Source organism: Lolium rigidum, chromosome 2, assembly GCF_022539505.1.
Source record: "Lolium rigidum isolate FL_2022 chromosome 2, APGP_CSIRO_Lrig_0.1, whole genome shotgun sequence".
Lineage (NCBI taxonomy): Eukaryota > Viridiplantae > Streptophyta > Magnoliopsida > Poales > Poaceae > Lolium > Lolium rigidum.
The window spans coordinates 19,785,030-19,809,153 of record NC_061509.1 but is presented as its reverse complement, the minus strand read 5'-3'; the positions used below and the strand labels follow the sequence as shown (position 1 = coordinate 19,809,153).

At 45.4% G+C, this 24,124-nt stretch overlaps 2 protein-coding genes across 2 annotated transcripts; both read left to right on the top strand.

The window, feature by feature from the left end:
- The first annotated feature begins 16,999 nt into the window (after positions 1–16,999).
- Positions 17,000–19,936, top strand: LOC124691389 (SKP1-like protein 1). Its single transcript, XM_047224673.1, has 2 exons — positions 17,000–17,456; positions 19,505–19,936. The coding sequence occupies exons 1-2, from the start codon at positions 17,100–17,102 to the stop codon at positions 19,676–19,678; spliced, it is 531 nt and encodes a 176-aa protein (XP_047080629.1). The 5' UTR covers positions 17,000–17,099; the 3' UTR covers positions 19,679–19,936.
- A 358-nt stretch (positions 19,937–20,294) lies between these two features.
- On the top strand, positions 20,295–23,094 carry LOC124691388 (glycerate dehydrogenase). The gene is made up of 11 exons (XM_047224672.1): positions 20,295–20,463; positions 20,561–20,644; positions 21,080–21,220; positions 21,309–21,430; positions 21,512–21,593; positions 21,667–21,739; positions 21,844–21,935; positions 22,121–22,381; positions 22,474–22,518; positions 22,644–22,758; positions 22,849–23,094. Exons 1-11 carry the CDS (start codon positions 20,341–20,343, stop codon positions 22,869–22,871), a joined length of 1,161 nt encoding a protein of 386 aa, XP_047080628.1. The 5' UTR covers positions 20,295–20,340; the 3' UTR covers positions 22,872–23,094.
- Positions 23,095–24,124: the final 1,030 nt, after the last annotated feature.

Genomic DNA, 24,124 nt, shown 5'->3' with positions numbered 1-24,124 from the left:
TTAGGCATAGATGCGATTGGATGGCGGTCTATGTACTTTGTCGTAATGCCCAATTAAATCTCACTATATTTATCATATCATGTATATGCATTGTTATGCCCTTCTCTATTTGTCAATTGCCCGACCGTAATTTGTTCACCCAACATGCTTTAATCTTATGGGAGAGACACCTCTAGTGAACTGTGGACCCCGGTCCTATTCTTTACATCGCATACAATCTACTCGCAATACTTGTTTTACTGTTTTCTTGCAAACAATCATCTTCCACACAATACGGTTAATCCTTTGTTACAGCAAGCAGCTGAGATTGACAACCTCACTATTTCGTTGGGGCAAAGTACTTTGGTTGTGTTGTGCAGGTTCCACGTTGGCGCCGGAATCCCTGGTGTTGCGCCGCATCACATTTCGTCACCATCAACCTTCAACGTGCTTCTTGACTCCTACTGGTCCGATTAAACCTTGGTTTCTTACTGAGGGAAACTTGCCACTGTGCGCATCATACCTTCCTCTTGGGGTTCCCAACGGACGTGTACATCTACGCGCATCAGTGGCCCAATCCTTTTTAGCACAAAGGACAAGCCGGTTTGTTTACTTATAATGACCAAACGTTCTTGAGGACACACAGGGATTTTAGTCTAGTGCTTTCGCTTCATATAGTTGATTAATCTTCATTGTTTTGATAAGTGTTGTGTGGGTGAACCTATGCTAATGCACCGCCCTTCCTAGGACTAATACATACTTGTGATTATACCCCTTGCAAGCATCCGCAAATACAAGAAAGTAATTAAGATAAATCTAACTACAGACCTTAAACTCGAGATCCTGCTATCCCTCCCCGCACCGATATACTAACGGGGGTTTAGGTTTCTGTCACTCCGGCAACCCCACAATTAGCAAACGAATACAAGATGTACTCCCCTAGGCCCATAAAGGTGAAGTATCATGTAGTCGACGTTCACATGACACCACTAGAAGAGTAACACCGCAACTTAAATATCAAACCATTAAATATTACTCAACATAGTTCACTACTAACATTTAGACTTCACCCATGTCCTCAAGAACTAAACGAACTACTCACGAGACATCATATGGAACATGATCAGAGGTGATATGATGCTGAATAACAATCTGAACATAAACCTTGGTTCAATGATTTCACTCAATAGCATCAATAACGAGTAGAAATCAATACCGGGAGAGTTTCTCCTATCAAACAATCAAGATCCAACCCTAATTGTTACAGCGGTGACGAGGTGCAGCGGTGGAGATGGCGGTGTAGATGGTGGAGATGATGATGATGATGATGATCCCAATGATGTCCAACTCGACGACGGTGGCGATGGCATCCATTTCCCCCTCCGGGAGGGAATTTCCCCGGCGGATTCCTGCCCGCCGGAGAGCTCTTTTCTCTCTGGTGTCTCTCCGCCCCGCAGAGGCGGCTCTGTCTCTTCTCCGTAACTCCCCGTGCCTTAGGTTTTCGGGACGAAGATGTACGCGAAGGAGAGGAGGCCAGAGGGGGCTGTGGGCTCCCTCCCCACATGGCGGCGCGACCAGGGCAGGGCCCGCGCCGGCCTATGAGGGGGGCCCATGGCGGCCCTCCTCGGCTCCTCCTTCTGGCTCCCTTCGTCTTCTGGAAAAATAGGATTTTTCATATAATTTCCGTCAATTGTTGATCTTCCGAAATATGGTGTCCTGACGGTGCTTTTTCCAGCAGAATCCTGACTCCGGTGAATAATTCTCCAATAATCATGAAACATGCAAAATAGATGAAATAACATAAATATCATCTCTAAATATGAAATATATCAATGAATAACAGCAATTTATGATATAAAATAGTGGTGCAAAATGGATGTATCACCTACCTCTCGCTCTTCCCGACCAACCCCAGCCCCGACCCCTGCTTCTACTCGCGGCAGGCCGAGGCAGTCCTGTCGCGCCGCTGCTCGCTGGAATACCGCGCCGCCGCTTGCCGGACCATCATGCAGATTAATGGAGTTGAGGAAACAAACGGTGGGTGGCTGCGTGGTTGCTCATTTGCGTGAAAGTATGGTCGACCACGATTGGGCAGCCATATGGTCTGTGATAGCGATCTGGCAGATAACAAACAACCATAGATTTTAGATCTGACGGATAAAAATAATTGGGGTGATGTGGATGCATGAGATTTCAGCTTGCAAACATTAAATGCATCTTAGTGGGAATAAACATTGAGCTTATTTACGGTGATTGGCATAGAACTTTGGTTCTGTCTAATCGAATTTAGGTTCAGTCTAATATATTTTTTCGTAGCCGTTGATTAAATCGGTGTGAAACTTTTATAGTACTTCAACAATTTTAAACGGACGTTTTGAAGGTCAACTCATGAAAACAACTCAGGAAAAAAAAATCAGGAAATAAACAAAAGCTCATCAAATCATGCTTCTTCCCACGAGCGCCCGTCGCGGCCGCCGCCCTCTCCTCGATCGCGCCGCCAGCCGCCACGGCCGGCCCATCTCCTCCATCGCAGATGCGAGCCGCTGCCGCTGCCCCCTCCCTCCGTCGCAGACGCGAGCCACCGCCGCCGCCCCCTCCTCCTCATCTATGGCATCGGGAGCAGGGCAACGGGATTGAACGCCGCCACCTCCTCATCTATGGCATCGTGGCCGCCGCCCTCTCGGCATATGCGGCAACCCTAAGACGTTCTCCTCCGCAGCCTAGTCCGCTGCAACGCCGCCTCTCTCCTCGACGGCGGGATCGGCGTCGGCGGCCATCTTCCCCCCTCGTATGCTGGATCGTACGCCACTGCCTCAACTCTCAAGGTCAGCGCAGTGCCTCAGCTCAAATTCAGTACTTCGTATGTCCGTCAGTCTAGTGTCTGCAAACGTATGAGAGAAATTCAGTTTTTTGGAGTTTCTATTTCTACTCCCTAATTGACGTGCACCCCTTCCAAAAGAATAGAATAGAGGTGTAGTTGTTCATCGCTAATCACAAATGCATCTCTGTGTAAGCCTAAAGAATGAAGAGATTAATCACTTCATGATGCTCATATGGCATGGGTGCCCATTTGATTTCAGTTTTCACAAGTGCTCGATTTAGGAATATCCTAGCTTTTAGAGCTTGCGTATTTGGTTATAATACACTGGATATGCAGCAATTTAATTTAAATGTATTACGTACTATTTATCCTGAGCTACCTTGTTGTAGCAACATTAATATTACACACGATTTTTCAAAAGGGGAAAATGAAGGGTTAGAATTTGAGCTACCAAGCCAAGTATGAAACCGTTTAGTGATCTTGTAGTCTTTTATGCATAGTTCATACTTTGTGCACACTCTAGGTAATTTTCACCTATTTGTTATGTGTGCCTATGAATAATAAGAGAGAGATATAATATTACTGAAGTCGGTGAAATTAAAATGATGCTATATTTTGAAGAAAAGATGCAGAAAGCATATCAAGAAGTACAAGAGGACAAAGATGGGCCATGTCGTCAAATGCTGGAAGCAATTCATAAAGCATATCAAGAAGTACATTTCCTATCAGTGTTGCCATGTGTCTTCTGCCATCTAAATTAGCATCCTTCTTGGAGCTTTTACTTTTGCATCATAACTAACTGGAACAAAGGAGAACAGGAAATGCAATGCATAATACTATAAAATGCACAATATCCTAAATTATTAAGGTTTACCATCCGTACAGATCTTATAGTGGCAGTAGCAGCAAATTCATAGTATATGACACTACAAACACTTCCATGACCCATAGCATATGACTCTGTTCAAATGAGTTGAAAGTCATACCACGGTATTTACATAATGCCATCTGTTCTCATTAAGCAAGTTCTGATAGAAAGAAAATAATGTTTGTGTTATCCATCAGTTGCTTGTTACTGGATACCCAAAATAAAGATTAATGGTTCAGATAGAAAGCAAATTGTACTAATATTATAGGCGTTTAGCAAATTGTTCTCAAACACCATGTGTGCGCCGGTCATGCGCGCCTGAGGATGATGATAGCCAGAGCATGCAGAGCGAGGCAGTGAGCATGACGTCCCAGCGTTTGCAAGCTGGTGTGGGGAGAAAGATGTAGGAGGCCAGCGTAGGGGTAGGCACGCCCGTTCAATCCTCGCCTAGCTCCGGCAGCCAACAACCAACCAACACCGCTGCCGATCCTCCCCTCGCGAAGTTTGATTTGAACCAACATCGCCACCACTCCTCCCCTCGCTGTACATGTCCAACGTCGCCGCCGCTTCCGCTCCTTCCCTCGCCGGCCATGTCCCCTGTGTCGCCGCCCCGAGTCCCCGACCGTGCCGATCCAGGTTGAAAAATAACGCCGCCACCTCCACTCCCTTCCTCCGTCGCGGGGATCGCCAGGAGAGACACGCCCCCCTCCCCTCCGTCGAGGGGATCGCCGGGAGAGAGCTTGGGAGAGTGAGAGAGGCGCCGGGAGAGAGAGGGAGGATGAGAGCGACGATGAGGTCTCTACGTATTTCTATCCAGAGATATGAATAATTGATGGTAGCTTTGAGATTTGTGCAGATATATGCTCAATTATTTGTCGCTTTAAGATTTGTGTAGTCTCATCAGGTGCTTCGCCCGCTTAAAAGGACGTTCGTTTTTTATGTTATTCGCAAAATATATCCGAGGTTTCGGTCCTACAAATTTTGGTTCCGGTTCCACTTTTTTGGTTCCGTCATTTTGGTTCCGTCTATTTATCACCGTCAGATCCAGGTGAATAGACGGTTATTAAAAATGCCAATCACCGTAAAACTTGTAGTAAACATTATAGATACTAGTTGATACCCCGCGCGTTGCGGCGGGAATAAATATGACTTTTATATATGTAAAAAATAGCATGAATTGAATTGCATACACTTTACCAGAAAAAACTCATGCAGGCATGATCATGCGGATGAAAGGGGTTCTATAACGTGGTCTTTACATGTATAACTTGCAAATATTAAAGTTCCATGCCCTTTTCTAGAAAAAATTAAAGTTGCATGCATGATAATGTGAGGCAAAATATTACAATACATAGTAAATGCACAATTTAAAAATAATGGCACAATTTAAAAGTAATGGTCTTGAGGAAGTACATAAATTCTGAAAACCTTGAAAGATATATTTATTGCCAACGTAAATAAGTTAGTCAAAAATATCGGAGTATGAAGCATGGTAAGAGATATAATGAATGACAAATAGAAGAGATCTGGAATTGCAATGCTGTAAAACAGAATTCTGCAGTTCATGATCGGTACTACACATGATTTTCTCTTCTTATTGATCATTGCTGACCAGGAAGGTATATATATCTCCCACATGTGGACACAGAGGAAGAACCCACCTAATTAAAGAAAACCTTGAGAAATTTCTAGGTATGATATGGATGTGTATGAAGAAAAGACTCCCGTCACGATCATGAGACTGCAAACATCGAAATCTCCAGATCATGTACACATACGGAGTAGCCAAACGATCATGAGTCATGAGCTCATGACTCGAGCTTCCTTCTCCCCACTTCCATGGTCCAGATGCCGTCAACAGGCAAATAAAGCTGGCCGGCAACCAAAACGTAAAATGCCAAGAGCAGGATATATAACTACCCTCGGTGATAAAATGATTCTAAATGAAGCAACAACCTTCTCAAAGTATTAATATGAGCAAAAAAAAGCAGCATTCATACCTGGCTCCCAATCATCACTTTTAAAAATATACTCTAAAGCGTAATACGATACCTCCTAAATTCCTGAAGAATGAATTGTAGCTTTTCCGAATTCCCTAAGTCCTTGCTGGACGGCTGCCCCTGCCCAAGGGCCATCCGTATGCAGCATACATGAGGAACAAAGTTGAAAGCAGATTATCAGTTCAGTATCACCATGTCTACGCCATGCACCTGGCTACAGCTTTTCTTTTGCGGGAAAGCACACCTAGCTACCTGCAAGGAAGTACGGATCAAACCATTAGTAATTAACCTTTTGTACGTAGCATAGGTATACCTCCCCAAGAGGATGATTTGGCCCCTAATGTGTGATGCAAGTTATATGCAGGCAATATATATAGGAGGATACAAATCAGATGAAACGGTTGAGATTGAGAAGAGATCCGGAAGGACGGGAAACAAAATGGACAGGATCAAGTTGCGACAGTTCAGAATGCCCACGAAAGTTCAGAAAAGTTAATAAAGAGGAAAGGGGACTGGATGATTCGTATGGTAGTGGAGGAGGAAAATTTAATACGTAGTAAAATTAACTGATGTTCAATTGATCGCAGAGTGACCGCATGATGTATTCCTTCGGTTACCAGTTGAGAGGAAGCTTGAATTAAATCTGCAGTAGTGCACATGTACGAAGCAGCAAGCATGTGATTCAGGAGCCATCCGTAACCATCATAGATTTCAAATCCGACGGATTAAATAATTAAGATGATGTGGCTGCATGAGGATTAAGCTTGCAAACATTAAATGCATTTTAGTGGGGATGAACTTTATAGATATTATAGATTATAGATATATAGAGTTCACCAAACTACAACCAACAAGAAAACAACATAGTAAAATTAGAACTCCTGATTCTCAACGAAAATGAAATGAAAGCTCCTTTTTTCCAAGTATATCAACTAAAAAATCTTCGTTATGTGATACGTGATACTAATTTACAGTTCTTTTTGAGAAACATAGTACATACATAGCACTCACAAATACATAAATTCATTCACCCATATGAACATATGCACATATACCCTATCCTTACGAGCATATTTGAGAGACTGCGTCCAAGAAGCTGATTCGACGGGTCTTGAGATTAAAAAGTCATCACAGGCGTCTCGTTGTTGACGGGAAAGTCCACTCTCACTGAAGAATATTCCACCTTTATGAGACACCAAAATGGTAAACCCGTGGTTTGAACTCTGATGGGATGGAGGTGTCACTGCACTCCTAACCATCTAACGAGATTGTTTCTCGTAATTCATAGTTTTACACACCTTAAAAATAGTCAACAAAAGACCATTAAAAATAAATCAAGAAAAACATATGTACAAGCTACTCCATGGATTACGAAGCTAGATTAGTGGCAATTTTTGTAGGACAACGTAGCATAGAAAACAAAAATTTTCCTACGGCGAACACGCAATCCAAGCCAAGATGCAATCTAGAAGACGGTAGCAACGAGGGGATTGTCGAGACTCACCCTTGAAGAGATTCCAAAGCCTACAAGAGGAGGCTCTTGTTGCTGCGGTAGACGTTCACTTGCCGCTTGCAAAAGCGCGTAGAAGATCTTGATCACGATCGGTTCCGGCGCCACGAACGGGCAGCACCTCCGTACTCGGTCACACGTTCGGTTGTTGATGAAGACGACGTCCACCTCCCCGTTCCAGCGGGCAGCGGAAGTAGTAGCTCCTCTTGAATCCGACGAGCACGACGGCGTGGTGTCGGTGGCGGTGTAGAAGTCCGGCGGAGCTTCGCTAAGCTATGCGGGCAATATGAAGTGGAGGAGCAAAGCTAGGGTTTGGGAGGGGTGGCCGGCCACTCTATGGGGGCGGCCAGCTTGTGGTCTTGGGGTTGGCCGGCCCCCTCCCTTGGCCCTTGTTTATATAGGTGGATCCCAAGTGTTGGTGTCCAAGTCTTCGAATAAGACCCGAAACCAAAACCTTCCATATGGTGGGAAACTTTCCCTCCCACTAGAGGTGGGAATTCCACCTTCCATGGGGAGGTGGCCGGCCCCCTAAGGGAGTCCACTTGGGACTCCTCCCCCACTAGGGTTGGCCGGCCATGGAGGTGGAGTCCCATGTGGACTCCACCTTCCTTGGTGGTTTCTTCCGGACTTTTCTAGAACCTTCTAGAACCTTCCATAGAACCTTCCGCATCATTTTATTCACATAAAATGACATCCTATATATGAATCTTATTCTCCGGACCATTCCGAACTCCTCGTGATGTCCGGGATCCCATCCGGGACTCCGAACAAATATTCCAACTTCATTCCATATTCAAGTACTACCATTTCAACATCCAACTTTAAGTGTGTCACCCTACGGTTCGTGAACTATGCGGACATGGTTGAGTACTCACTCCGACCAATAACCAATAGCGGGATCCGGAGATCCATAATGGCTCCCACATATTCAACGATGACTTTAGTGATCGAATGAACCATTCACATACGATACCAATTCCCTTTGTCACGCGATATTTTACTTGTCCGAGGTTTGATCATCGGTATCACACTATACCTTGTTCAACCTCGTCTCCCGACAAGTACTCTTTACTCGTATCGTGGTATGTGGTCTCTTATGAACTTATTCATATGCTTGCAAGACATTAGACGACATTCCACCGAGAGGGCCCGGAGTATATCTATCCGTCATCGGGATGGACAAATCCCACTGTTGATCCATATGCCTCAACTCATACTTTCCGGATACTTAATCCCACCTTTATAACCACCCATTTACGCAGTGGCGTTTGATGTAATCAAAGTACCTTTCCGATATAAGTGATTTACATGATCTCATGGTCATAAGGACTAGGTAACTATGTATCGAAAGCTTATAGCAAATAACTTAATGACGTGATCTTATGCTACGCTTAATTGGGTGTGTCCATTACATCATTCATACAATGATATAACCTTGTTATTAATAACATCCAATGTTCATGATTATGAAACTAATCATCTATTAATCAACAAGCTAGTTAAGAGGCTTACTAGGGACTCTTTGTTGTTTACATATCACACATGTATCAATGTTTCAGTTAATACAATTATAGCATGGTATATAAACATTTATCATAAACATAAAGATATATAATAACCACTTTTATTATTGCCTCTTGGGCATATCTCCAACAGTCTCCCACTTGCACTAGAGTCAATAATCTAGATTACATTGTAATATACCTAACACCCATGGCATTCGGTGTTGGTCATGCTTTGCCCTAGGGAGAGCTTTAGTCAACGGATCCGCTACATTCGGATCGGTGTGTACTTTGCAAATCTTTACTTCTCCATCTTCGATGTACTCGCGAATCGAGTGGTAACGCAGCTTGATATGCTTCAGCCTCTTGTGTGACCTTGGTTCTTGTGCATTGGCGATGGCACCCATGTTATCACAGTAGATGACAAATGGGTCCAATGCACTAGGAACCACACCGAGCTCTATAATGAACTTCTTCATCCATACCGCTTCTGATGAAGCCTCTGAAGCCGCTATGTACTCCGATTCTGTTGAGGATTTCGCCACCGTGCACTGCTTCGAGCTTGCCCGGCCTATCGCAAGCACCATTCAATATAAACACGTACCCAGATTGTGACTTAGAGTCATCGGGATCGGTGTTCCAACTTGCATCGGTGTAACTTGTTACAACGAGCTCTTGGTCACCTCCATAACAAAGAAACATATCCTTAGTTCTTTTCAAGTACTTCGGGATATTCTTGACCATTGTCCGAGTGTTCCATTCTCGGATCACTTTGATATCTCGCTAGTTAAACTAACGAGCATGTGCTATATCCGGTCTTGTACATAGCATGGCATACATGATAGAGCCTCATCGCCGAGGCATAGGGGATCCGACTCATCCTTTCTCTTTCTTCTGCCGTAGCCGGTCCTTGAGTCTTACTCAAGACCTTGCCCAGTAACATAGGTAAGAATCCTTTCTTACTTTCGTCCATTCTAAACTTCTTCGGAATCTTGTCCAGGTATGTACTCTGTGATAGCCCTATTAGACGTCTTGATCTATCTCTATAAATCTTGATGCCTAATATGTATGATGCTTCACCAAGGTCTTTCATTGAAAAACTATTATTCAAATAACCCTTTACATCGCTTAATAGTTCTATATCATTCCCAATCAATAATATGTCATCTACATATAATATCGGGAATGCTACAGAGCTCCCACTCACTTTCTTGTAAATACAGGCCTCTCCATGACACTCGTATAAACCCGAAGTCTTTGATCACCTTATCAAAACGTCGGTTCCAACTTCTCGATGCTTGCTTCGAGTCCATAGATTGAACGCTGAAGTTTGCATACTTTGTCGGCATTTTTAGGATCGACAAAACCTTTGGGTTGTACCATATACAACTCTTCCTCAATGTCTCCATTAAGGAACGCCGTTTTGACATCCATCCGCCAAATCTCATAATCGAAAAATGCAGCTTATTGCTAACAAAATCCTCACAGATTTTAGCTTCGCTACAGGTGAGAAAGTCTCATCGTAGTCAACACCTTGAATTTGTCGGAAACCCTTTGCGACAAGTCGAGCTTTATAGACGAGTAATATTACCATCGAGCATCTGTTTTTCTTTTGAAGATCCATTTATTCTCGACAGCCTTGCGGCTATCGGTGTAAGTCTACCAAAGTCCATACTTTGTTATCATACATGGATCCCATTTCGGATTTCATGGCTTCTTGCCATTTGTTGGAATCTGGGCTCATCATCGCTTCTTCATACGTCGCAGGGTCCTCATCATTGTTATCCACAATCATGACATTTAGACAAGGATCATACCAATCTGGAGTGGCACGATCCCTTGTCGATCCGCGAGGTTCGATAGTCGTCTCATTTGAAGTTTCATGATCATTATCATTAGCTTCCTCTCGTTGCCGTGTAGGTGGTACGGGAACATTTTCCGGCATCGCGCTACTGCGATCAACGAGTAGAGATTCTTCAATCTCATCGAGTTCTACTTTTCTTCCGAGTCACTTCTTTAGTGAGAAATTCTTTCTCAAGAAAGGTTCCGTTCTTAGCAACAAATATCTTGCCTTCGGATTCGTGATAGAAAGTGTACCCTATAGTTTCCTTAGGGTATCCTATGAAGACGCATTTCTCCGCTTTGGGTTCTAGCTTGTCCGGTTGTAACTTTTTTACATAGGCTTCGCAACCCCAAACTTTTAGGAACGACAACTTAGGTTTCTTATTAAACCATAATTCATACGGCGTCGTTTCAACGGATTTTGATGGTGCTCTATTTAAAGTGAATGCGGTCGTCTCTAATGCATAACTCCAAAATGATAACGGCAAATCGGTAAGAGACATCATAGAACGAACCATATCTAAGAGAGTTCGATTACGACGTTCGGACACACCGTTTCGTTGTGGTGTTCCCGGCGGTGTCAATTGTGAAAGTATTCCGCATTTCTTTAAATGCATGCTAAACTCATAACTCGGATATTCACCTCCGCGATCGGATCGTAGAAATTTAATCTTCTTGTTACGTTGATTTTCTACTTCACTTTGGAATTCCTTAAACTTCTCGAAAGTTTCGGATTTATGTTTCATTAAATAGATATACCCATATCTACTTAAATCATCTTGTGAAGGTTAGAACATAACGATAACCACCGCGCGATGCTACACTCATTGGTCCACATACATCTGTGTGTATGATTTCCAATAAGTCAGTAGCTCGCTCCATCATACCCGAGAATGGAGTCTTAGTCATTTTTCCCATTAGACATGCTTCGCATCTATCAAGTGACTCAAAGTCAAGTGATTCAAGTAATCCATCAGTATGGAGTTTCTTCATGCGTTTCACTCCAATATGACCAAGACGACAGTGCCACATATAAGTAGAATTATCATTCAATTTAATTCGCTTAGCATCAATGTTATGTATATGCGTATTACTACTATCGAGATCTAACAGAAATAAGCCATTCTTTTGTGGTGCTCGACCATAAAAGATATTATTCATAAAAATAGAACAACCATTATTTTCAGACTTGAATGAATAACCGTCTTGCATTAAACAAGATCCTGATATAATGTTCATGCTCAACGCGGGTACATAATAACAATTATTTAGGCTTAAAACTAATCCCGAAGGTAGATGTAGAGGAAGTGTCCCGACTGCGATCACATTGACCTTGGATCCGTTTCCAACGCGCATCGTCACTTCATCTTTCAGCGAGTTGTCGTTTATTCTTTAGTTCCTGTTTCGAGTTACAAATATGAGCAACCGAACCAGTATCAAATACCTGGTACTAGAACGAGAACTAGTGAGATAAACATCTATAACATGTATATCGGATATACCTTCTTTCTTCTTCTTGACAAGGCCGCTCTTCGGATCCGCCAAATACTTGGAGCAATTACGCTTCCAGGTGTCCCTTCTCCTTGCGAGTAATAGCACTCAGCATCGGGCTTAGGGCCGGACTTAGGTTTCACAGAGGCGTGGCGGCTTTCTTGCCACTCTTCTTGTTCTTGCCTTTAGACTTGCCCTGTTTCTTGAAGCCGGTGGTCTTGTTGACCATCAACACTTGGTGCTCTTTCTTGATCTCAATCTCAGCAGCTTTTAGCATGCCAAAGAGTTCGTGAAACTCCTTGTTCATGTTCTGCATATTGTAGTTCATCACAAAGTTCTTGTAACTTGGTGGCAGTGATTGAAGGACACGATTAATCCCCAGTCTGTTAGGAATCACTATTCCCAAGTCACTGAGTTTCTTCGCATGCCCGGTCATAACGAGCATGTGCTCACTGATGGAGCTGCCTTCTTCCATCATACAGCTGAAAAAGTGTTTCGATGCTTCATAGCATTCCACGGCCGCATGAGTCTCAAAAATAGTCTTCAACTCTTTTATCAACTCATGAGGATCGTGGTGCTCAAAACGTTTTTGAAGATCGGATTCCAGCATCGCATAAGATGGCACACTGTACTTGAGAGTACCGAGTTTTCCGAGTCATGTAAACATTCTTTACTTCATCGGTTTCGGTTCTGCAGGAGGGTCACCTAGCGGTGCATCAAGCACATATTGCAGATTTCCGCCATTGAGGAAGATCCTCACATGACGGAACCGATCGATGAAGTTGCTACCGTTGCTCTTAAGCTTTTCTTTCTCTAGGAACTGGTTAAAATTGATTGAGGACGCCATATCTACAACATATTTGCAATAGTTTAGACTAAGTTTATGACAAATTGAGTTCAAATTTTAATTCTACATAATTAAAAATCTAGGTGAACTCCCACTCAAAACAATATCCCTCGCATTGTCTTAGTGATCACACGAACCAAATCCATCACACCTATGCCCGATCATCACGAGACAAGATGTAATTTCAATGGCGAACACTCAAAGTGTTCATCATATCAATCATATGATTCATGCTCTACCTTTCGGTATCACGTGTTCCGAGACCATGTCTTTACATGCTAGGCTCGTCAAGGCCACCTTAGTATCCGCATGTGCAAAACTGTCTTGCACCCGTTATATGTACTTATCGAATCTATCACACCCGATCATCACGAGATGCTTCGAAACGATAACTTGATAACGGTGCTACTAAGGATGAACACTTTATTATCTTGAGATTTCAGTGAGAGGGATCATCTTATAATGCTACCGTCGCGATCTAAGCAAAATAAGATGCATAAAAGGATTAACATCACATGCAGTTCATATGTGATATGATATGGCCCTTTTGTCTTTGCGCCTTTGATCTTGATCTCCAAAGCGTGGACATGATCTCCATCATCAACGGGCATGATCTCCATCATCGTCGGCGAAGCACCAAGGTCAATGGCGCCGTCTTCATGATCGTCCTCCAAGTAGCAACTATTACAACTACTTTGAAATACTACTCAACATGAAATTTAAAGACAACCATAAGGCTCCTGCCGGTTGCCACAATACAATAATGATCATCTCATACATATTCATCATCACATTATGGCCATATCACATCACCAAACCCTGCAAAAACAAGTTAGACGTTCTCTAATTTGGTTTGCATATTTTACGTGGTTTAGGGTTTTCGAGCAAGATCCAATCTACCTACGAACATAAACCACAACGGTGATACTAGTGTTGTCAATAGAAGAGTAAATTGAATCTTCACTATAGTAGGAGAGACAGACACCCGCAAAGCCACTTATGCAATACAAGTTGCATGTCAAGCGTGGAGCAAATCTCATGAACGCGGTCATGTAAAGTTAGCCCGAGCCGCTTCATCCCACTATGCCACAAAGATGCAAAGTACTCAACTAAAGATAACAAGAGCATCAACGCCCACAAACCATTGTGTTCTACTCGTGCAACCATCTATGCATAGACACGGCTCTGATACCACTGTAGGACAACGTAGCATAGAAAACAAAAATTTTCCTACGGCGAACACGCAATCCAAGCCAAGATGCAATCTAGAAGACGGTAGCAACGAGGGGATTGTCGAGACTCACCCTTGAAGAGATTCCAAAGCCTACAAGAGGAGGCTCTTGTTGCTGCGGTAGACGTTCACTTGCCGCTTGCAAAAGCGCGTAGAAGATCTTGATCACGATCGGTTCCGGCGCCACGAACGGGCAGCACCTCCGTACTCGGTCACACGTTCGGTTGTTGATGAAGACGACGTCCACCTCCCCGTTCCAGCGGGCAGCGGAAGTAGTAGCTCCTCTTGAATCCGACAGCACGACGGCGTGGTGTCGGTGGCGGTGTAGAAGTCCGGCGGAGCTTCGCTAAGCTATGCGGGCAATATGAAGTGGAGGAGCAAAGCTAGGGTTTGGGAGGGGTGGCCGGCCACTCTATGGGGGCGGCCAGCTTGTGGTCTTGGGGTTGGCCGGCCCCCTCCCTTGGCCCTTGTTTATATAGGTGGATCCCAAGTGTTGGTGTCCAAGTCTTCGAATAAGACCCGAAACCAAAACCTTCCATATGGTGGGAAACTTTCCTCCCACTAGAGGTGGGAATTCCACCTTCCATGGGGGGTGGCCGGCCCCCTAAGGGGGAGTCCACTTGGGACTCCTCCCCCACTAGGGTTGGCCGGCCATGGAGGTGGAGTCCCATGTGGACTCCACCTTCCTTGGTGGTTTCTTCCGGACTTTTCTAGAACCTTCTAGAACCTTCCATAGAACCTTCCGCATCATTTTATTCACATAAAATGACATCCTATATATGAATCTTATTCTCCGGACCATTCCGGAACTCCTCGTGATGTCCGGGATCCCATCCGGGACTCCGAACAAATATTCCAACTTCATTCCATATTCAAGTACTACCATTTCAACATCCAACTTTAAGTGTGTCACCCTACGGTTCGTGAACTATGCGGACATGGTTGAGTACTCACTCCGACCAATAACCAATAGCGGGATCCGGAGATCCATAATGGCTCCCACATATTCAACGATGACTTTAGTGATCGAATGAACCATTCACATACGATACCAATTCCCTTTGTCTCGCGATATTTTACTTGTCCAAAGGTTTGATCATCGGTATCACACTATACCTTGTTCAACCTCGTCTCCTGACAAGTACTCTTTACTCGTACCGTGGTATGTGGTCTCTTATGAACTTATTCATATGCTTGCAAGACATTAGACGACATTCCACCGAGAGGGCCCAGAGTATATCTATCCGTCATCGGGATGGACAAATCCCACCGTTGATCCATATGCCTCAACTCATACTTTCCGGATACTTAATCCCACCTTTATAACCACCCATTTACGCGAGTGGCGTTTGATGTAATCAAAGTACCTTTCCGATATAAGTGATTTACATGATCTCATGGTCATAAGGACTAGGTAACTATGTATCGAAAGCTTATAGCAAATAACTTAATGACGTGATCTTATGCTACGCTTAATTGGGTGTGTCCATTACATCATTCATACAATGATATAACCTTGTTATTAATAACATCCAATGTTCATGATTATGAAACTAATCATCTATTAATCAACAAGCTAGTTAAGAGGCTTACTAGGGACTCTTTGTTGTTTACATATCACACATGTATCAATGTTTCAGTTAATACAATTATAGCATGGTATATAAACATTTATCATAAACATAAAGATATATAATAACCACTTTTATTATTGCCTCTTGGGCATATCTCCAACAATTTTTTATCCTCACTACCGTGTATAACACCAATGTCTCTCCCGCATTACTTAAGTCAACGGGCGCAGTGTGCCGCCGCGTCATTGGTTCCTAGTACTTTCTTATGCCAAACGCTTATATATGCATTTTGGATCCATCTAAAAAACTACCAAATGGCGGGAGACTTTCTTTCTTGTACATGAGAAAATTGACCCCCCTCTCGTAGGTAGGGAAAATGTAACAAAAAGCGGTTGAGGAAGTTGCATTATCCCCAACGAGTACGTGACACACGCATGAGAAAGCGAAGAGGCTACACAAAATACCAGGAGGCAACCTCGTGAACACACTGCACATATGACCCGTGTGAGATGAGGCAAAGAAAAAACCCAGGTGGAATACAATAAACACCGCAAAGATGTTGGACCCGCTTTCTCGGTGTTGAAACATGTGGCATTATATACCACTACGATGAAATTTTTATTGTGTTGTCCGTATTTTTATTGTGTTGTCCGTGTGCGATACATTTATCACTGTTCCCCAATGCATGTAGCGTGTGATGTGCCGGTGAAGGGATTTGTGTGATGATCGATTTTTTGGGGCGCCATGGATCTTCTGTAACGCTGACCTTTCATGTTCCGAGAGGTGCTTAAAAGACCTATTTATACTAGTGCTAGAGGTATGGTGGGTTAATAGGTCATCATTGGGGGCCACCCGTATGCTCCTTTTAATAACCTAATAAAGCACTCTATATTTCAAAACCAATGTAAAAAAGTTAAATTGAAAGATGCAAAAAGCAGTGATATAATCCAGGTGGGCGGTTGGTAGTAGCAAGTAGGGAAATAAGTAAGCTATCGCAGGATTATTATTAGTTTAGAGGCATAGAGCAATTTCCACGACATGACTCGATTTGGTTCTAAATATTTGAACGACTGTGTGCATCTTTATTATGCAGAGACTAGGTGTATTGCTTAAATATTTGAGTAATAAAGCATATTTTTATTGAAAAAACCCCGTATTATGTGATATAGTAATACTTCATCTGCCTACAAAAGGATGTTGAGGATGTTGGAGAAAGCTAAGGAAAAGCAGAGCGTGCTGGCGAAAAACGTGGCAAACTCGAACGAATTCGTTTTGGTTTGGGATACGAACGAAGCTGCGCTATGCCGTCCCGATAAATAAAGGAGGCCGCACCTGTTCCTCAAGCCCGTGTATATCTCTCTTTCGCTGCCGCAGCTCGCTCGCTAGGGTTTGCTCTCAAATCCCCGATCCCCAATCAATCCCCGACCTCCCCCCATGGCTGCCGCGGAGGGCGAGAAGAAGATGATCACGCTCAAGTCCTCGGACGGCGAGGAGTTCGAGGTCGAGGAGGCCGTCGCCATGGAGTCGCAGACGATCCGGCACATGATCGAGGACGACTGCGCCGACAACGGCATCCCGCTCCCCAACGTCAACTCCAAGATCCTCTCCAAGGTCATCGAGTACTGCAACAAGCACGTTCAGGCCGCCAAGCCCGCCGGCGCCGACGGGGCGGCATCGGCGGCGGGGGCGGGGGTGGACGGGGCCGCGGCTCCGGCGCCCGCCGAGGACCTCAAGAACTGGGACGCCGAGTTCGTCAAGGTCGACCAGGCCACCCTCTTCGACCTCATCCTGGTAGCTATCCCGTCCCCTCCTTTCCCTTTAGATCTGTTTTGCAACTGCTTTTCCCTATCCAATCGGGATTGTGCTTGCTCGCACCAGATTCGATTAGACTATATTTGACTACACGCTGGTAATCGTGCGCTTCTAGTTCTCGATTAGGGTATATGTTACGGTAGCTTAATTTGCGACCCCATCCTTTTGTGGGGATACTTGTTCATCTGCCAGTCAACTCCGGAGATGTACACTTGTGGTGGCTACAATTTTCATCCATGTGACCTAACTGAGATGCATACTACCTCTAGGTACGGATATATATATATATATATGGACGGGTGGACTACAAGATTGTGTGTGGTATCTTGCAAGGTTATTTGTAATGTATCCACATGTATAACACTTGCTTCACTGGCATGTCCTGCTGATGCTTTTTTTTAGATAAAAGGCACTAAGTGCCCGACTTTCTTTTAGATAAAAGACACTTGCTTCACTGCCATGTCCTGCTGATGCTAGCCAGCTCAATTTCTTCATGTATCCTGCATTAGCTGGCTTTGCATCTTCTTGCTTAGGCCCCGGGTGGACTTGTTAGCTTTACAACATGTTGTTTAAGTGGGTGTAGCATCTGCTCTTAATTTGTGCTGCTACAGCTATCCAGCATGGCTGTTGACTGTTTTCTTACCAGCAGAGTCATCAAATGTCACAGTATGCTTCTGTCAGTTGTTTCTGCACTCTGTAGTTTCTGCTTTGAATACACATCCGTTAGTTCATGTCTTGTGCGTTTAAGTTTCGCCACCAACACGTCTTGACCATTTTAAATGTCGTTGTCTGACTCCATACACGAGTATCCATGGCTAGTGCATTGCATTTTTTGTTTGCTTATTTGTAATACAGTAGTATCTGCTCTCGATTAGTTTTGTTACAGTCATGTTGTTTTCTGCAAGTTAAAGACGTATCCACTCACTAATGCCACAAAATAATCCTTTCCTTCGGAATTTCTCCATGTTAGTGCGGTCTCATATTCCATTGCCGTTGGTAGCAGAGGGCGACCACCTGAAGCACATCGGCGATGGTTCGCAGCATGGTGGTGGATGGCTTGTAGCAGCGGGGGCGAGCAGTTTGTAGCAGCGGCGAGGCCCTTTGTAGCAGCACCGGCGGCCGTTCGTGGCAGCAGCAAAGGACATTGGTAGCAGCGGCGGCCGCCGTTCATAGCAGCGACAGAGGCGGTGGGTAGCAGAGGCGACGGCCGGTAGTAGCAGCCGCGGAGACCATGGGTAGCAGCGATGGCGCCCGGTCGCAGCAGCCGCGGAGGCCGTGGGTAGCAGCGGCGAATGCCGGTAGTAGCAGCGGCAGCCGCAGTTTGTAGCAGCCGTGGCGGAGGCTGTGGGTAGCAGCGTCGGTGGCCTTTCATAGCAGGGCCGGCTGCCGCTGGCAGTAGAGGTGGGCAAAATTTCCAGCAGGTGGTGGAACTTGGATGAGCAGGCGAAGATGGCGACCCTCGAGCTGTGCCCGTGGAGTCCTACCGCTGGCGAGGTAAAAGGTGGGGACCCCCGAGTTGTGCCCATGGAGTCCTACCGCTGGCAAGGTAAAAGGTGGAGCGGGAGTTGGGGCGGGATGCACAGTACATGTCGGTGAGAAAAGAAAGTGGGGTGCAGGTTGAAATTGGGAGGCGACGCGGAGATGTAGACCGGCTTTTACGCCAGAGCTGCACATGCAGTGCCTTTCTGCCGGCGAGGTAGAAGGTGGGCGTGGAGTTGGGGTGCGCTGCGCAGTCCCCATTGGTGGAGAAGATTGGTTGCAGCCTCTCAGGGATTGTGCGGGAGAGATGAGGAAGAGAATAAGAGAGCATATGCTGATGGTGGGGTCCACAGGGACATGTGTCAGGCCGACAATGCGGACGATGAGAGTCGCGCGATCCACTCCCTGAAAGGAAGCGTTTTCCCTAGGTCTTTGAATAGGCACCCATAGATCGATTCACATGTTTATGCAGGGCAGTTTATCTAATTACTGAAGTGCTACTGTATTCATTGTAACCTCTGACACCCTGTGATTCTTTTTGCACCCAGGCTGCAAACTACCTGAACATCAAGGGCTTGCTGGATCTTACATGTCAGACTGTGGCCGACATGATCAAGGGCAAGACGCCTGAGGAGATCCGCAAGACATTCAACATCAAGAACGACTTCACCCCCGAGGAGGAGGAAGAGATTCGCAGGGAGAACCAGTGGGCGTTCGAGTAGAGGGCAGCATCTACACCCTTGTGCCTGCCGTGCTGATGCTTAGAGCTTAGTGTCAGCGCTCTTTTAATGACGTTGTAATGGATGTAATTATTTTGGAGTCACCCCCAGTGGGTTGGTTGTTGTGTCCGCAAGGAAAACTATCTATCCTTAGTTTTCAGTGGTTATCACTTGCGATCAACTGAATTGCTATTGTCAAGCGGGTTTTTGGTTTGTAACATTGTGCATCTGTGGCTGGTTGATGACTGTTGTCTGCTTTGAGATACTGTGTTGAAGCATGATTGGCGTGTTTTGTTTATCTGGATGCTCTTGGTTTTGCTGATAATGGTTCCTGGTGAGTGGTGATATCTTTTTAGCTGGATGGTGATGGTGATTCATAAATTTTCTGTCAGTTTTGTGCTGCAGAGTTGAGAGCCATATGTTCTGAACCTGGAGATGATAAGTTGCTGTCTTATTCAGAGTCTGAGAGGCTTGGAGCCACTCAATCTATTTTGTGATCCTATCCACCAAGTGGCCACGACCTTTGCCTTCCAAAATCGCAAAAATCTTGGCGCCTCTAGTTCAGTTCCCAACCTGATAAGAAAACACGAGCCACTACTACAAGTAGCTTGTCACCGCTAGTTTCACATTGATCCTCCTTGCTGCTTCTTGCTACAGCTTTGGCAATGGCGAAGCCGATATCGATTGAGGTGTGGAACCCAAGCGGCAAGTACCGCGTGGTGAGCACAAAGTCCATGCCCGGCACCCGCTGGATCCGCCTCCTCACCGACAACGACTGCCGCCTCGAGGTGCTGCCTGCTTACTTATATTGTTTTGTTTCGTAACAGATTGGATGGGCGCTGGTCAATGATAAAGTAGAGAGAAGTTGATTGTGTTTGTTTGCAGATATGCACGGAGACAAAGACCATACTCTCAGTCGACGACATCCTGGCACTCATCGGCGATCATTGCCATGGTGTCATCGGCCAGGCAAGTTGCTATTGTTAGGCTGTTTTATATACTGTCCTAAAAACTTCAGTTATGGTCATGTATCTGTTTGGTTAGGCTCTCATCCTTGTAATAGCTGCTATCCATTGTGTATGGCAAGTTGTTTCTACCTACTACTAATGATCGGTTTCCAATCTGGATGATGTATGTTCGTGTGGCATATACAAAAAATACTTCAGCTAACACTAGTGTTCTTCCGTTGAGTAAATAAAGTCACTAGTATTCTTACTTTTCCTGAGTAAATAAATTCATTAGTGTTTGTCCCCCACTTGAGTAAATAAAGTTCTGTTAGTCTGTTTCCTAAAAATTGCAGCTAAGTTCATTTATTTTAGTAATAACTACATATCCATTTTCTTTGGCTTCTTTCTAGTACTAATAATTAGTTCCCAATCTGGATGCATATATTAAACACTGCAGCTGACGGAGGACTGGGGCGAAGTGCTCTTCTCCGCGCTCAAGCGTGCCGGTGGGACAGCCTTCAGCAACATGGCCGTCGGGTACAACAACGTCGACGTCGACGCTGCCAACAGGAACGGCATCGCCATCGGCAACACACCTGTATGTATTCCTGCCATGATAGTGTTTTGCTTCTATCAAATCTGAATCTCTTAATTACCCTGATGGATGGATGGATGGATGGGTGCAGGGTGTTCTGACGGAGACGACGGCGGAGCTGGCAGCATCCCTGTCGGTGGCGGCTGCTAGGAGGATCGTGGAAGCCGACCAGTTCATGAGAGCTGGCCTCTATGACGGATGGCTCCCACACCTGTGATTGCTACTGATACCAAAACTGAATTTTAATCTAGCTAGTGTTTGTACGAGATATATAATGAAATGAATAACATACAGGTTCGTTGGAAACTTGCTCAAGGGGCAGACCGTTGGAGTGATTGGAGCTGGCCGCATCGGCTCAGCTTATGCAAGGATGATGGTATTTATACATCCTGCATCAGTCTCATCTGAATATGTTGCAAAATATAAAATTAACGTTGGTTGTTTCCCAGATTGAGGGCTTCAAGATGAACTTAATCTACTTCGACCTGTATCAGTCCACACGGCTCGAGAAGTTCGTCACAGGCAAGCTAAGCTTAGCTAGCGTCTGTAATAATTTGTGCCGTTGCAGGCAGCTATGTAGGAGTATTTTGACTTGGAACAAATACATATAATTGTGTATGCGGCAGCTTATGGGCAGTTCCTGAAAGCGAACGGTGAGCCGCCTGTAACATGGAAGAGGGCGTCCAGCATGGAGGAAGTCCTCAGGGAGGCTGATGTGGTAATAATTTAGACTAGGATACATATGCCTGCCATTACAATTATATTAATTGACAGAGGCTGATGTGGTAACCCGCTCTAACTATTAAGACTAGGATGCCAATTCCTGCAATTGCAGCTTTTAATAAGCAGAACCCACCTAGTATAAAGCGATGATCTGCGTTCTGCGTTCAATGTCGATGGCAGATAAGCCTGCACCCTGTGCTAGACAAGACGACGTACCACCTGATAAACCCCGAGCGTCTGGCGATGATGAAGAAGGAGGCAGTGCTGGTGAACGCGAGCCGAGGCCCCGTGATCGACGAGGTGGCGCTGGTGGAGCACCTGAAGGCGAACCCGATGTTCCGCGTGGGGCTTGACGTGTTCGAGGACGAGCCGTACATGAAACCTGGGCTGGCCGAGATGAAGAATGCAGTCGTCGTGCCTCACATCGCATCAGCATCCAAGGTACATATATGTGGATATCTCAATAAATGAATGAATGAATAAATTGTATATCCATCCTCTAATCGAGCGGTTCATTGGTTGTGGTTGTTCAGTGGACGCGTGAAGGGATGGCAACCCTTGCTGCTCTCAACGTTCTGGTGAGTAATCCATGATCCATTGATCAAATCTTAATTAATCAACAATTTTATGTATAGCTATTTCTTTGAAATAGAAAATGAGGTAATACTTACTGATCAAGAAAGCATGTTGCTTGTCATGTTAGGGTAAAATCAAGGGGTATCCAGTGTGGGGAAACCCTAACGCAGTGGAGCCCTTCCTGGACGAGAATGCTACGCCCCCGCCTGCTTGCCCAAGCATCGTCAACTCGAAGCAACTCGGTAACTCTATCTATACTGTCTGTCAATATAGACATGTGGTTAGCTCATTTTCTGATGGACTTTGCTGTGTGTATGTGTGTGTGTATTCAGGACTGCCATCTTCCAAGCTTTAGACAGAGACAGGAACAGAGACGATGCTGGATCGAGCACTGCTTGCTATGTATAGCTGCTAGCATATAAACGCATGGAGTAATAGCAAGAGCTTTTGTATGGATCATAATTAATTATATACATTTTCCCTGCGAGAGGGAGGATAAGTTTGGTCATGTACAAGACAGAAGTTTTCTCGCCATTTGGCTGAGATGGAAAACGAATACATAATAGTAGTTACAATTATCTTGTTGCCTGTGTCTCATATCTCGTTGACATAAGATTCACTATTCCTAGGAGGAATCAAAAACGAGGAGAGGAGAGGAGAGGACTGGGTATCGTTTTCCTCTGTCTCTCTCCCCCCGCACCCTGCTGAGAAAAGGGGCGACCAAGGAGAGGAGACCGCGTTGTCGGCGGCGGCTCTGGTGACCCCTCTCCTCCGCGGGCCTCGGGCTCGCTGGGGGTTAGGTAGTCGCCGGATCCGCCGTGTGGCTGTGTATAGAAGTAGACTAGGATTAGTCTTCTGTCTTAGAGTTTGGCCGGCCATCGTTCTCCCTCTGTTGGCGACGACGGCGGCCTTCAATAAGCTGGCTCCAGATCCTTTGTCCACGGATCTGGTAGTCTGGTGGTGCGGCGCTCACCTTTCCAAGGTGTTTCTGAGCGCGTGCTATCGCCCCGTGGGCGGTGGCGTCGTGGAGGCGGCGGCGCCGCTGCTCTGGTCTTTTGTGCTTCCCGCTCCGCTCCTTCCTCGGCTAGTTCTTCTCCAGCTGCTTCGGGGTAAGCGGGAAGCTTTGTATAGGAGTCGGTCGGCGCTTGGCGTCTGCGGTGACCATAAGACGGCGAATCCGGACTGGGATGCGGTTGGTGGGTGGTGGCTGTGGCCTTCCTCCTCGACATGGTCGACGGGGGGCGGCCAAGCTGAGATCTGGAAAAGGGTGCGGGTTGTTTCCCGGCCGATGTTCCACAGAGGAGATGTGCTCGCCGTTCGCGGCGAGCTCCGTTTGAGGTCCACAAAGGAGCTGGTCTCCGATGGCGCTTGTCCAGGTCTCGGAGTGTGGTCTTTCTCCTATCTCTCCGACGACGGCGGAGGTGGAAGATGGAAGGAGGTTGCTGCACACAAAAGATCTTTCAAGGGCTCTTCTGCTTTTTTGGCAGGGTCTTTTGTGTAATTGTGCTGGGTGAGCTGTCTCTCTGGTTTCTTCCAGAGAGATGCCGTGTGTTGTACTGCAAATGCTTGATTTAGTGGAACACGTGGTGGCTTGATCAAAAAAAAAAA

Bases quoted from the DNA above. Each gene is read 5' to 3' on its own strand.
- LOC124691389 (XM_047224673.1), top strand. From the start codon at position 17,100: ATGGCTGCCGCGGAGGGCGAGAAGAAGATGATCACGCTCAAGTCCTCG. The intron at 17,457-19,504 runs GTAGCTATCCCG...TTTTGCACCCAG, and splicing joins CCCTCTTCGACCTCATCCTG to GCTGCAAACTACCTGAACAT.
- LOC124691388 (XM_047224672.1), top strand. From the start codon at position 20,341: ATGGCGAAGCCGATATCGATTGAGGTGTGGAACCCAAGCGGCAAGTAC. The intron at 21,431-21,511 runs GTGATTGCTACT...AATAACATACAG, and splicing joins GACGGATGGCTCCCACACCT to GTTCGTTGGAAACTTGCTCA. The intron at 22,519-22,643 runs GTGAGTAATCCA...TTGTCATGTTAG, and splicing joins TTGCTGCTCTCAACGTTCTG to GGTAAAATCAAGGGGTATCC.